General features: G+C 57.7%; 1 protein-coding gene across 1 annotated transcript; it reads left to right on the plus strand.

Annotated features, from left to right (window-relative positions):
* PLEKHG4 (pleckstrin homology and RhoGEF domain containing G4) lies at positions 3,722-12,079 on the plus strand. Its single transcript, XM_005692135.3, has 21 exons — positions 3,722-4,428; positions 4,558-4,677; positions 4,757-4,880; positions 4,969-5,062; positions 5,151-5,225; positions 5,306-5,422; positions 5,592-5,690; positions 5,785-5,933; positions 6,085-6,223; positions 6,321-6,437; positions 7,960-8,142; positions 8,382-8,884; positions 8,958-9,204; positions 9,925-10,014; positions 10,098-10,319; positions 10,403-10,573; positions 10,649-10,826; positions 11,139-11,255; positions 11,397-11,633; positions 11,723-11,838; positions 12,010-12,079. Exons 1-21 carry the CDS (start codon positions 3,918-3,920, stop codon positions 12,013-12,015), a joined length of 3,615 nt encoding a protein of 1,204 aa, XP_005692192.2. The 5' UTR covers positions 3,722-3,917; the 3' UTR covers positions 12,016-12,079.

Consider the following 12,398-nt stretch of genomic DNA (forward strand, 5'->3'; position numbering starts at 1 on the left):
CGGCAGCTATTCTCAGACCCTGGTGTCAGAACCACTGGGAGCTTGTCAAACACAGATTCCTGGGCCTACCCCAAGGTTCTGACTCAGCAGGTCTACGGGAGCCCAGAAATCTGTAATCTGAACCGGCTCTCCAGAAGGAGAGAGAGACCACATCCCTCAAAAATCACTAGATTAGGAAGGTTCAGAAATGAAATCCACAACTGATGGTGTAGGAAAGGGGTGCAGAGGGGCTCCTGGGCCTAGAGCTGGGTAACCAAAAATGGGGGGACTTCCAAGAAAACGGCTGGTCAGAGATGAGCAGACTGAGGGTAAGAAAACCAGGGGAGGCAGGCATCCGGGATGCAGAAAAGCAAACGAGACACCATCTGACCAGGCAGGATGGTGGGAACAACCTCCAGTGCCTTGAAGGAGGAAGGGTTTTGACCTGGAGGGATGAGCATGAGCATTCCACGTGTGCATATGTCTGTATACTCAGTCACTCAGTCGTGTCTGACTCTTTACGACCCCATGGACTGTAGCCTGCCAGGCTCCTCTGTCCATAGGATTTCCCAGGCAAGAATACTGGAGTCGGTTGCCATTTCCTCCTCCAGGGGATCTTCCCGACCCAGGGATTGAACCCACATCTCCTGTGTCTCCTGCACTGACAGGCAGATCCTTTACCACTGCGCCACCTGGGCATTCCACAAACAGGGAGACATATTGCGACAAGCTTGTGATCAGGTGAGTTTTCCAGGCCTATGTAAAAGCTGGACGGGAAGGCTGTGACTATGCCTCCGGATGGCTTCGAATGCCACACTAAGGAGTAAGAGCTCATTTAGGCTGGAGGTGAGATGGGTGTGGAAGGCGTAGAGCATTTGTCACCCGCGCTGTCTAGGGCAGTACTGAAGAGGGGAAGGTTTGGGATGGAATGAGGGCAATGACTGTGGTTCTCTTATCACTAGGCCCATAGAAGCACAGAGCTCCCGCTCCATTTTTGAGTGGCTCGTGTTGGTGAGAAATGTGGAGCTGGCTGGTGAAGGGGCAGGGGAGGGAGGCCCATCCCCATTTCATGATCTCAGTGGAAAAGGTTGCTGTGAGGACATTCTGCTGCCAGGAGAGCCACAGAGCTGGGCCCCATGAGTCACTGCTCAGTCCTGCAAGCTCAGCCCACAGACCCTGCTGTGGTCAGCGGCTCAGGTTGGCTCCAGGCCCCGCCCCCAGTGTTCCCCACTAGGCCCAGTTTGTCCCCATTTCTATCTGTCTCTCTGCCATCCCGGAGCTGTGCATCTTGCCACCCTCTGCCTCTTCTGTGGCCCTCTCCGACTGAGCCTCTGAATCTGCTTCCATTTGTGACTCTGGTTTACATCTGGCTCATAAGTGGAGAGCCTCAGGAGGGCAGGGCTGGTGTGACCAGTCTCAGGCACCCCTCAATATTTATTCCAGGCCCTGTGCTAGATACAAGAAATACAGAAGTGGGCAATACATGGTCTCTGTCTTCATGAGGCTTACAATGCACATTCTGTGCAGAGTGACTAAACCAAGGCCTGGCCCTGCCCCTGAATCTATCCGCCTGTGCCCAGAGGTGCTGGGGTCAGGTATGGCCTGTGGTTTGAGGCCTCTTGTCTTTGGCTCTGGAGGGGTACATGTGCTGGCCAGCAAGTCTAACCAAGGCTCACAGGGGGCCTGGCTGGGGTGGGGGTGGGCAGACTGGGCAGCAGAAGGGGAGGGAGGGAGCTGGAAGCAGTGACTCAGTGGGGCGGCTCTAACACAGCTGGGGAGGGAGCCAAGGCTGGTCCTGATGCTCGCTGAAGCTAGAGGAGGGTGGGATGAGAGGGCCTGCGGGGGGTTGGGGATGGAGCAGGGTAACCCCAAGCCTCCTTACTCCCGGCCACATCCCCTGAAGAAGGAGGCTCCTGGGAGGCGGACTTGGTGCTGATGTGGCAGCTGGAACTGTGGGGAGGGGAGGATTGCTGGTGCTCCTTCTGATGCCCTGATTCTCTCCTCTGGCAGCTTCTTGAAGGAGGTGACTACCCTAGAGCCAGGGAAGCCACTGTACCCACCGCCCTCTCTCTACAAGGAACCCAGGGCCTGAATAAGGTTATGGGGCACAGTGTCTTCTTCTGGCCACATAGGCTACCTTCTTATAATCTTCCCACAAGTTTGGGGGAGTGTCAGGCCAGGCCCACATGTCCCCAAAGGGACTTCACACCTCAAAGCTGAGCAAAATCTCATAGGTCAGCTGTCCAAGTGACTTTCACCAGTTCAGGATCCTCTGACAGAGCATGAAATGAAGGGCAGGGCTCCAACACAGCCCAAGAGCTGGCAGCAAGTGGACCTCTGACATACAGGTCTTTCCTAGTCCTCAGGGGGGAATCCCAGGAGAAAGGAACAACTTTCCTTCTTTCTTTTACAGGTAAGATGAGGCTCAAGGGGTACTGAGTTGCAGGAGCTCACCCAGCAGGTAAGTGGAAGGGCACACCTGGCCCTCTTCTTCCAGAATCCTGTCCTCAGTTCCAGCCTCTTTGGCTGGATTTTGTGGCAGGGGGTGGGCAGCTGGGGAGAGGGTGTATATGACAGAAGTGCCAAGAATGCAGGGGAGTGGAGAGTCCGGGCCTGGTGGATCCTGGCGAATCTGGGTCAGCACCCACTACAGAGCTCCCTCCTTCCCTCTAGCCCAGACAGCAGTCCCCACGACCCATCATGGGATCATACAAGCTGTCTCTCGGTGTCTGGGCCTGAGGACTGGAAAGGAAGATAGGGGCTGCAATGGAAGGGCCCCTCCCTCCATGAAGATACCCCTAATGGCTGCCAGCAGCACCAAGTAGCTAGTTTGGGCTTCCGGAGTCTCTCTTAGGGGTCTCCAGGCTGACAGAAGCGCTCCTTGTTTTGCCCAGGGAGGCTGGGGCTGTACTCCCCGCATCCCGCGTGCATTCAAGAGCAGAAGCCTCCCCCGCTCGCTCCGCCAGCCCCCGCCCTCACTCCCAGGCGGACCCCTGGCTCACTCACCCTCGCGCACCTATGCCGCCTTCCCAGCGGGGGAGCGCTTCTGGCGCGCTGAGCAGGCCGGGGGAGTGGGCGCCGTGGGAAGGCCGCTGGTCGTTACCCCTGCCAGCGGGCTGAGAAGCCAAGTCAAAGTCAGCTGGAAGCCCCGGGGGTGAAGCCGAGTCGTCCCAGCCCGCGCGGGACGTGGGGGCGGCTCGGCAGGGGGCGCTGCGAGAGCCGCGGTCTCGGCGCTCTCGGGCTGGCTGGGGCTCGGGCGGCTGCCGTCGGGCCCGGCCGGGTGGGCGGTGGGTGCGTCCTCCGGCCCCCAGGGGGCGGTGCGGCGCCGCCATGTTTCCTGCTGCGCCCGTGCCGCCCCCGCGGTCTGGAGGCTGCGTGCAGTAGCCGCCGTCTAGGCAGCGGTGCGGTACGTTCGAGGGCTCCGGCTTCCTGGCGTCTTGGGCTCGCGGTTCCCCGTCGGCGCGTCCTGGGGTTGTGAGCGTGGCCGGCGGGGCGGGCGAGGGAACGGGCGCGCGAGCCCATGGCGAGGCCGGCGTCGGCCAGGCCGGCGTCGGCCAGGCCGGCGTGAGCACGAGCACGAGGCGCGCCCCGCCCTCGCCGTGAGCATCGCACCCGCGCAGGCCGGCCCCCAGCGTGGGGCCTTCCGGGTGAAGGCCCACGGGAGCGTGGCGTCGCTGGTCCCCAGCTAGAGGGAGAGACCCTAGCCGTTCTCCCTTCTCTTCAGGCCTCAACTGCGACAGCCGCTGTGCTCCCGGTGCCAGTGCCGGGCACCAAGACTGGTGCCTCCTACGGCCTAGTGCCTTCTGCCTGCATCACCCGCCGAGCCCTACCCGGCCATCTTCAACGTGTTTCCTGGATGAGCTGAGGTCTCACTTCACACCGAGGGCTTAGCTCCTCTCCCTTTTGCTTGGAGCAGGCCCACCCTTAAGGAAGGGGTGATGGAAGGGCCTCTGGAGGATGGGGATGAGTCTCCAGAGTCCCACGGCCATGCCACCGACTGGAGATTTGCTGTGTGCAGTTTCAGAGATGCCTGGGATGAGGGGGAACCTGCTCCCCAGATGCAGGCTAAGAACCCCCATCCTCCAAGCCCACCATCAGGGGCAGCCCAGGGGGAGGAGCTCCAGGGCAGCCCTCTGCCTGGTGAACTTCAGTCACCCACAGGACAGATGGTTGCAGATAAGTCGGGGCATGGCCAGAAGGGCACATTAAGAGGGTCTTCTGTCCACATGAAGGAACCGGCCTCCTCTGGAGTAGAGATCCTCCTAAGTCCAATGTCTTCCCACCTTAGTCTGGCACAGGGTGAGAATGACAGCCAAGGAGGAGACTTGGCAGGGGACTCAGTTTCAGGCAGGGTCATGCCAGTCCGCTTGGACCCTGAAGGGTTGGACAGTGACTCTGTGAACCATGGAGGTCTTTTATCTGAGACATCATCAGAGCTACTGGAGGCAGGTAAGGAAGGCTGGGCCAGGTCTTGGGAGGGAAGGAAGGAGGGTACCTGAAGGTGGGGAGGCTTCTGATCCTACTCAGACTAAAGCCCAGATGCAAATAGGGGATCTCTGGGTAGATTGCCCAGTGTAGACCCAAGCGGTTTTCCTCCCCAAGACTCCCACAGATCCAGGCTCTTGAAGTCCACTGACTACCTCCTGGCCCAAGACCTTGCCTGGGAGCTACTTGCCAGTGGCATGGCTGCCCTGCCAGGTAGCTAGCTGGGAGACACTAAAGGCGGTACAGGTGGGGTGGCTTGATTGAGCAGGTGTTCACTGCCGTTTCCCCACAGGGACTCGAGATGTGGAAGGCCGGGCAGTGCTGCTTCTGTGTGCCCATAACTCAGCCTGGAATCACCCCAAGTGCAACAGCCATGAGCTTGTCCGCCTCCTGCTCTACTTGCAAAGCATCCCCAGGTTGGGGGAGGAGGTTGGGGGACAGAACCTGAGCCAGGAGATGGCAGGGTTGGGGAAATAGATACTCAACCAAAGCCTGCTCCTTTAGGCCCAAAGTACAGACCTTGGGACTGACCGTGCTAGTGGATGCCCGGATTTGTTCCCCAAGCTCTTCCATATTCTGGGGGCTCAGCCAACTGCAAGTGAGTACAGGATTGTAGCTCCCTTCTTCCCCTTAGCCATTCCTTTTGTGTAGGGTCGGGGTCAGGGCTGAGCTCAGATTATTTGCAGGAAGCAGTCCCAGGATCAGTGCACCGTGTGCTGCTGGTGGGAAAGCTGCCGGAGGAAGTGCCTGCAGGGCTACAGGTACTGAGCCATTTTAGTCAGGGTGGAGATGGGGTGAGTCCCCACCAGGCCCGAGTCCACTACACCTTCTTTTTCTGCAGTTAGAGCATCTGTCCTCTCACCAAAGCCTGCTGACCCACATCTCCACCTCAGAGTTGCTCACTTCACTAGGAGGAGGCCTGCCTTACTGTCACCAGGCTTGGCTGGACTTCCGGATGGTCAGTACACTGGGTGGGGCATTGGGTGGGTAGACAGGCGATATGGTCAGCAGAGGAGCCTCCCCTGGGCTGGCTTGGGCAGTGCATAGCTGGCTGCCGTGGCCTGGGATCCAAGCTGCTTGGGACCAGCCCTGTGCTCTGCGCTAGTCATGCCTGCCTCTGTTCACAGCGTCTGGAAGCCCTCCTGCAGAGCTGCCAGGTAGTTTGTGCCCTGCTTCAGGGAGCCATTGAGAGCATGAAGGCTGTGCCCCAGCCTGTGGAGTCTGGGGTGAGTGTCCCCTCTTGACACCTCCCCAAATTCTCCCTATCTTCCTTCCCCTTCTCCCATGCACGCCTCCACCACCTGTTGCTCTTAATCATAGGAAGCCGGTCGACTGTTGCGGCAGGCACGGGTCCTGATGGAGCATGTGCTAGGCTCTCCACGGTTGGCATGGCTACAATGCCAGGGAGCCTTGGAGCTGACGTGGCTAAAGCAAGAGGTCCCAGAGGTAACCCTGAGCCCAGACTACAGGTAGGTACAAGCCCAGGTCTTGCCCCAGCCCACCATATCCCATGCCAAGGACTCAGTGTCTGGCCCAGACCAGCCAGGATTATGGTCCCAGGACAGGGTCAAGTGGATCTAGGCACCTGGAAGGGGCACTAAGACATGTACCATGCACCAGGTCAGCGGTGGACGAGGTTGAGGAGCTGTATGGCCGCGTGGATGGATTGCTGCACCAACTGACACTGCAGGGTAACCGCCGAATACAAGCACTGGAGTTGGTCCAGACGCTGGAGGCCCAGGAGGGCGAGCTGCACCAGGTGGGAACTGTCCGCCCCAGTGGGCCTCACCTCTAATCTTAAGCATCACCCCCACCCCATAGCAACAACTCTCCTTTCCGTGTTCGTACTCCTCCAGATGGAAGTATGGCTTCAGCAGGTGGGCTGGCCAGCACTTGAGGAGCCCAGGGAGCTTTCACTGGACATGCTGCTTCAGGCCCAAGGCCCTTTTCGGGAGCTGGACCAGATTGCTCAGGTGAGTTTGGTTACTTGTTCCTTGTGTAGGTATTGGAGCACTTTGCCAGAAACTTGGAATGCAGAGTGGGTGAAAGTAAATCTAGTCTTTATTCTCTTGGAAATTACAATCCAGCGGAGAAGATCAGTTGTAACCAAAGATTGAAAGTCATGTATATCTTCTTTTTTGGAGAAGGGAATGGAAACCCACTCCAGTATTCTTGCCTGGAGAATCCCACGGACAGGGGAGCCTGGCAAGCTACCGTCCATGAGGTTGCAAAGAGTCGGACATGACTGTGCGACTGAGCACATTTGTTCTTTCTGTACAGAAGTTCTAGAGAGAAGCAATACAGGTGTTTCTATCTGAGTGTATGGTAAAAGTCCTGAACGAGGAGGAGTATTGGCCAAACTCTCTTGAGATAGTGACTTTGATCTGAGATCTGAAGGATAGGTTGACGTTAACCAGGCAGAAGAGGGTTAGAGATAAGACACGTTTCAGACTGGAGAAGCAAAAAGCATGTGCAAAGATCTTGTGATAGGAAGGAGCGTGGCTGGCCTGAGGAACCGTCAGAAAGTCAGTGAGGATGAAATACAGAGCAGAAGAAGGAGGGAGGGTAGGGTGAGATGAGGTAAAATGAGGCTGGAAGAATGGCCAGTGGCCAGGAACTGGGTCCTATAACGGAGTACAGTTTAAGCAGGAAAACCATATAATCAGATCTGTATTCTAGAAATATTACCATAGTTCCTGGGTAGACAGTGATTTGGTGGATGGACAATCAGAGTCCATTGAGGAGGCACTTGTAGTGGTCCAGGTGGGAATGATGCTTACTCTGGCCAGGATGGTGGCAGAGGAGATATCATTTGAGAAGTTGATGGGATTCAGTGGTGGATACATGTGAAGCTGTGAGAGGAAGAAGTATTTACAAAGGTGAATAGGTACTGTTCCCTGAGAGATGGACCTTCTGGGGGAAAGGGCGTTCATCTGTCCAGCCTTGGATGTACTTTGGAAATGACCATGAGGGAAGGAGAGGGAGCACTGAGTGTAGAGGCTCATTTGGTGGTTGTAGGTGTATGGGTGATATTTGAAGTGTGTTTGCACATGATTGCCTGAGAGAGAGTGGGCTGTCTTCAGGAACACCAAGGTTTAACAGCTAAGCTAATGGATGGGGGATCAGGAGAGGGGAAGCACTAGAGAAAGCCAAGGAGAATCAGGGAAAGGGGAGAGATCAGGGGAGCTAGAGGAGATAGGATTGGTAGTACTGAATGGTAAGAGTCAGAGGAAGCCTGAGAGCCGCTGGGTATGGGGAGTGAAGTGGGGCTGCAGAAGGCCAACATAGTTAAGAAGTAGTGATGAAAATAACGTTTTTTCCAGGGAGTTTCGCTGTGGAGAGGAGCACAGAGAGAGGGGGTTGGGGGAGGGGTTGTGGAGGTCTGGTCTTCACAGAAGTGACTTGGTGATGCCATGTGGACATCCATGGAAAAGACCTGGGCTCAGCAACTGCAATGCCAGGCCTAGGCTTGCTGATTCCAAACTCTGTCTCCAGGAACAGGTCAGGCGAGGGGAGAAATGTCTGCAGCCACTGGTTGGCTCTGATGCAGCCGAACTGGGCCCCTTTGGGGCCCGCTTTCTGACCCTGCAAACCCAGCTGGCCGACTTCTCTAGGGCCTTGGCCCAGCGGCGGCAGCGACTGGCAGATGCCGACAGACTCTTGCAGTTCTTCAAGCAGGTTCGTGAGGGGTCCTGTCCCTGGTTCCAGGTGGTCAGTGAAGTCAGAGGGGGTGGCTGCTTAGTGCTATGGCAGCCTGAGCTTTGAAGGCTGTTGTGCCTGTTTTCAGTCTGATGCCCAAATCCACTGGGGATGCAGCCTGGGGCCACCATTCTGTGGGGATGGGCGGAAGTAGAGGAGAGGGCTCAGCAGTCTTGGGGAGATCCTTCCTCAGTGCCCATCTGGCCTTGGTGTTGCAGGCCTTGACCTGGGCCGAGGAGGGGCGGCAGGTGTTGGCAGAGCTGGAACAGGAGCGCCCAGGGGTTGTGCTGCAGCGACTGCAGCTGCATTGGACCAAGCACCCGGACTTGCCTCCTGCCCACTTCCGAAAGATGTGGGCTTTAGCCACAGGGCTGGGATCTGAGGGTATTCGCCAGGAGTGCCGCTGGGCCTGGGCGCAGTGCCAGGACACCTGGCTGGCCCTGGATCAGAAGTTAGAAGCTGCTCTGAAGTCACCCCCGACGGGTAGCACAGCTAGCCTGTGTGTCAGCCGGGTCCCAGCGGTACCTGCTGTCCCTCCCCTGAGGAAGGCCTATAGCCTTGATCAGAATCTGGGATTGAGTCTCAGAGAACCTGCCCACCAGTGCCACCCTGAGGCCATTGTACCTGCCTGCCACAGACGAGAGGCTGGAGGTGGTGCCCAGTCAGAGTCATGCCCCACCGTGCCTCCTCCTGGGAGCTGTGACCCCAGGAGCCCCAACAGGTACAGAGTGGGCAGGGCAGGGAGGGCAGTGGCAGGGCGGATGTCTCAGGTCCTGACTCCACCTCCCTGGTAGACTTCAGCTGGTGCTGGCGGAGATGGTGGCTACGGAGCGGGAATATGTCCGTGCCCTGGACTACACCATAGAGAACTACTTCCCTGAGCTGGATCGCCCTGATGTGCCCCAGGGCCTCCGTGGCCAGCGTGCCCAACTCTTTGGTAACCTGGAGAAGCTGTGGGACTTCCACCACCATTTTTTCTTGCGTGAGCTGGAGGCCTGCACCCAGCACCCGCCCCGGGTGGCCTATGCCTTCCTGCGTCATGTAAGCCCCACAGGCCACGCGGCCCCTGGCTGATCCTGCCACACTCAACAGTGAGCTATTGGGTCTGACCTTGGTGTCAGGTCGTGTGATGGGCACAGCTATGAGCAGGACCAACCAGCCCCTGTTCTTCAGGGTACTTTTAGTTTAGCAGAGGAGATGTGAGTGTAAAATAGATAATTCCAGATTATATTTGGGATTAGAAAAAAAATCCAGATAGGTGATGGTGAGTTAGCAGTGAGGCAGGGGTACCCCCTTTAGAGAGAACAGTTAGAGAGGCATCTTAAGAGAAGCTGATGTTTGAGCTAAGGCCAGAGGGAGGGGCTGTAGTCAGAGCATTCCATTCAGAGGAAAGATCAAGTACAATGTGCTTGGCAGGAAAGAGGCCCAGTGGTTGAGAAGGAGATGGGTCAGTGTAGCTTAGTGTTGTGAGCAGGGGAAGGGTCGTTCAAGGTGAGAGGAGACCAGAGCAGAGCTCTTGGGGCTGTGGAAGTGGCAGGGCTGTGTGCAGGACTTCCTCCCCAGAGCCCTGTAGGCAAGCCCCTCTCTGCACAGCGCTTGTTCCTGCCAGATCACCCGTCACTCCAAGCAGGGCAGGTAGGATCTGTCGGTGGGAGGCCTCCTGGGGACACGTCATCGGCCATTTGGGCCTCCCAAGCTGAGTGGTTTGACTCCCTTGGATGCTGGCCCATTGGCACCTGGTCAAGCTGTGTATCTTTGCAGAGGGTGCAGTTTGGGATGTACGCACTCTACAGCAAGAATAAACCGCGCTCTGATGCCCTGATGACCAGCTATGGTCACGTCTTCTTCAGGGTGGGTGAGCCTGAGACTGTAGCGGGAGGGGGGATGGAGCAAACAACGGGAAGCTCCCTGACGGTGTCTGATGCACCCGGCAGGACAAGCAGCAGGCACTGGGGGACCACTTGGACTTGGCCTCCTACCTGCTGAAGCCTATCCAGCGCATGAGCAAGTATGCGCTGCTGCTGCAGGAGCTGGCGCGGGCCTGTGGGGGACCCGCACAGGAGCTGAGTGCCCTGCGGGCTGCCCAGAGCCTCGTGCACTTCCAGCTGCGACACGGCAATGACTTGCTAGCCATGGATGCCATCCAGGGCTGTGACGTGAGTCTCAGCAGGCCAGGGGCAGTGGGTGTGAAGGGAGGGGGCAGAAGAGGCCAGGCACCCACCGGGCCCCCACTTGGCAGGTCAACCTCAAGGAACAGGGCCAGTTGGTCCGGCAGGATGAGTTCACAGTCCGCTGTGGGCGCCACAAATCCCTGCGTCGCATTTTCCTCTTTGAGGAGCTATTGCTCTTCAGCAAGCCTCGCCGAGGACCCACAGGCATTGACATGTTTACCTACAAGCGGTCCTTCAAGGTAGGCTCAACTCGGGCCCTCCTCGTACCCCCAGCACCCCTACAGCCTCACTGAGCTCCTCTCCTGGTCACACAGATGGCAGATCTTGGCCTCACTGAGTGCTGTGGGAACAACAACCTGCGCTTTGAGATCTGGTTTCGCCGTCGCAAGGCTAGGGACACCTTTGTGCTACAAGCCACCAGCTTGGCCACCAAGCAGGCCTGGACAGCTGACATCTCCCGCCTGCTCTGGAGGCAGGCCATCCACAACAAGGGTGGGTGTCTGTCCCATTTCATCCCATGATCCCCTCCTTGGAGAGCTTACATTGTCCCAGAGGGGCCCCAGCGAGGGCCTCAGGAACTGGAAACACTGGGGAGGGTGGAAAAGGTCCAGCAGCAACAGCCAGCACAGGAGAAAGAACTCAAGCCAGGCAGTCCTCATGTCACCATCTCAGGCTGCGGACATGTAAACCTCTGAGTGTTTGGTGAACTGGACAGTCCCCAGGCTCTGGGTGTCCAGGAGAGACTTACATGAGGAGGAGTGATAAAGGGCCGGCCTGATGTCCAGATAACCATTTTCCACCCAGAGGTGCGCATGGCTGAGATGGTGTCTATGGGTGTGGGGAACAAGGCCTTCCGGGACATCGCCCCCAGCAAAGAAGCTATCAGTGACCGCACCGTCAACTATATCCTGAAGTGCCGAGGTAGCAGACAGGCTGCGGGGTGGGGTGGGGAGAGCTGCTCAGGGAGCGATGTGGGCCTCTGGCAGCCCTAGCCTGCACTCCCCTCAGGACCTCAGCCCAGCTGAGCTCTGGCCTGACCCAACCGGACTCTTTCTCATGCAGCAGTTCGCTCTCGGGCCTCCATTGCTGTGGCTCCCTTTGACTCTGACAGCCCCTACCTGGGGGCCTCAGGCGCCCTTCCTGGAGATCCTGCCTCTTGCTCCGTACTGGGGTCCCTCAACCTGCATCTGCACAGAGACCCAGCTCTTCTGGGCTTCCGCTGGCCCCTGTATTCCACCAGTTTCCCAGAGGAAGTGGCACTGGAGACTGATGCCGAACTGGGCAGCCAGCCATCTTTGAGTAGGTTTCTGGGCTTTCCCAGAGGCAGAAGGGCATGACTTGGGATCTGGGCCTCCCCTGCTGATGGCTCACCTGGTCTCCTTTCCCAGCTCCTGAGGACTCAGAGGTTTCCTCCCAGTGCCCATCAGCCAGTGGCTCCAGTGGCTCAGACAGCAGCTGTGTGTCAGGGCAGATCCTGGGCAAGGGCCTGGAGGACTTGTCCTACGTGAGTGCCATTTTGCCTTGTACCTACCAGCACTTTCTCAGCTCTACCTGGGCCTATGGCACCCTTGTCTTTAGGTGGAACTGAGGGTGGTGGGACAGAGCCATTCCTTAGAGATCCCACCTGGATCCTGAGCCAGGGAAATATGTGTTCATACTTGGCTTTGTACCATAGGTCTGAGCCTGGGCTTGAAGGTGGGCAGTGGATCCAGGAGTCTTTAGATCCAAGGAGCATCACTTCCCTGGAGATCTGCTACGACCAGGCCATGGGCAGCACCTGGATCACCTCCAGCCCATATGCACAGTCCTGTCAACCACCCATTCTAATGTCCGTGTCCATTGGACAGATTGGCAATGACCTCTCCAGGGGATTCTGGCAGCAGAGCCTAAATAAGCACCCTCATTTTGGGTTCCTGGCCCATGTCCCCTTCTGTCCCCATCTTCTCCCACCCAGAACAGAAGGTGGATGTTTATTTCTATGCTGTAGGCTAATGGGATGTTGAGTGGCTCTGGTAGTGACTAAGCTGCCCCACCCTTCAGGAGGAACAGAGGTGGGTTCCTCGC

This window comes from Capra hircus, chromosome 18, assembly GCF_001704415.2.
Source record: "Capra hircus breed San Clemente chromosome 18, ASM170441v1, whole genome shotgun sequence".
NCBI classification, from domain to species: domain Eukaryota; kingdom Metazoa; phylum Chordata; class Mammalia; order Artiodactyla; family Bovidae; genus Capra; species Capra hircus.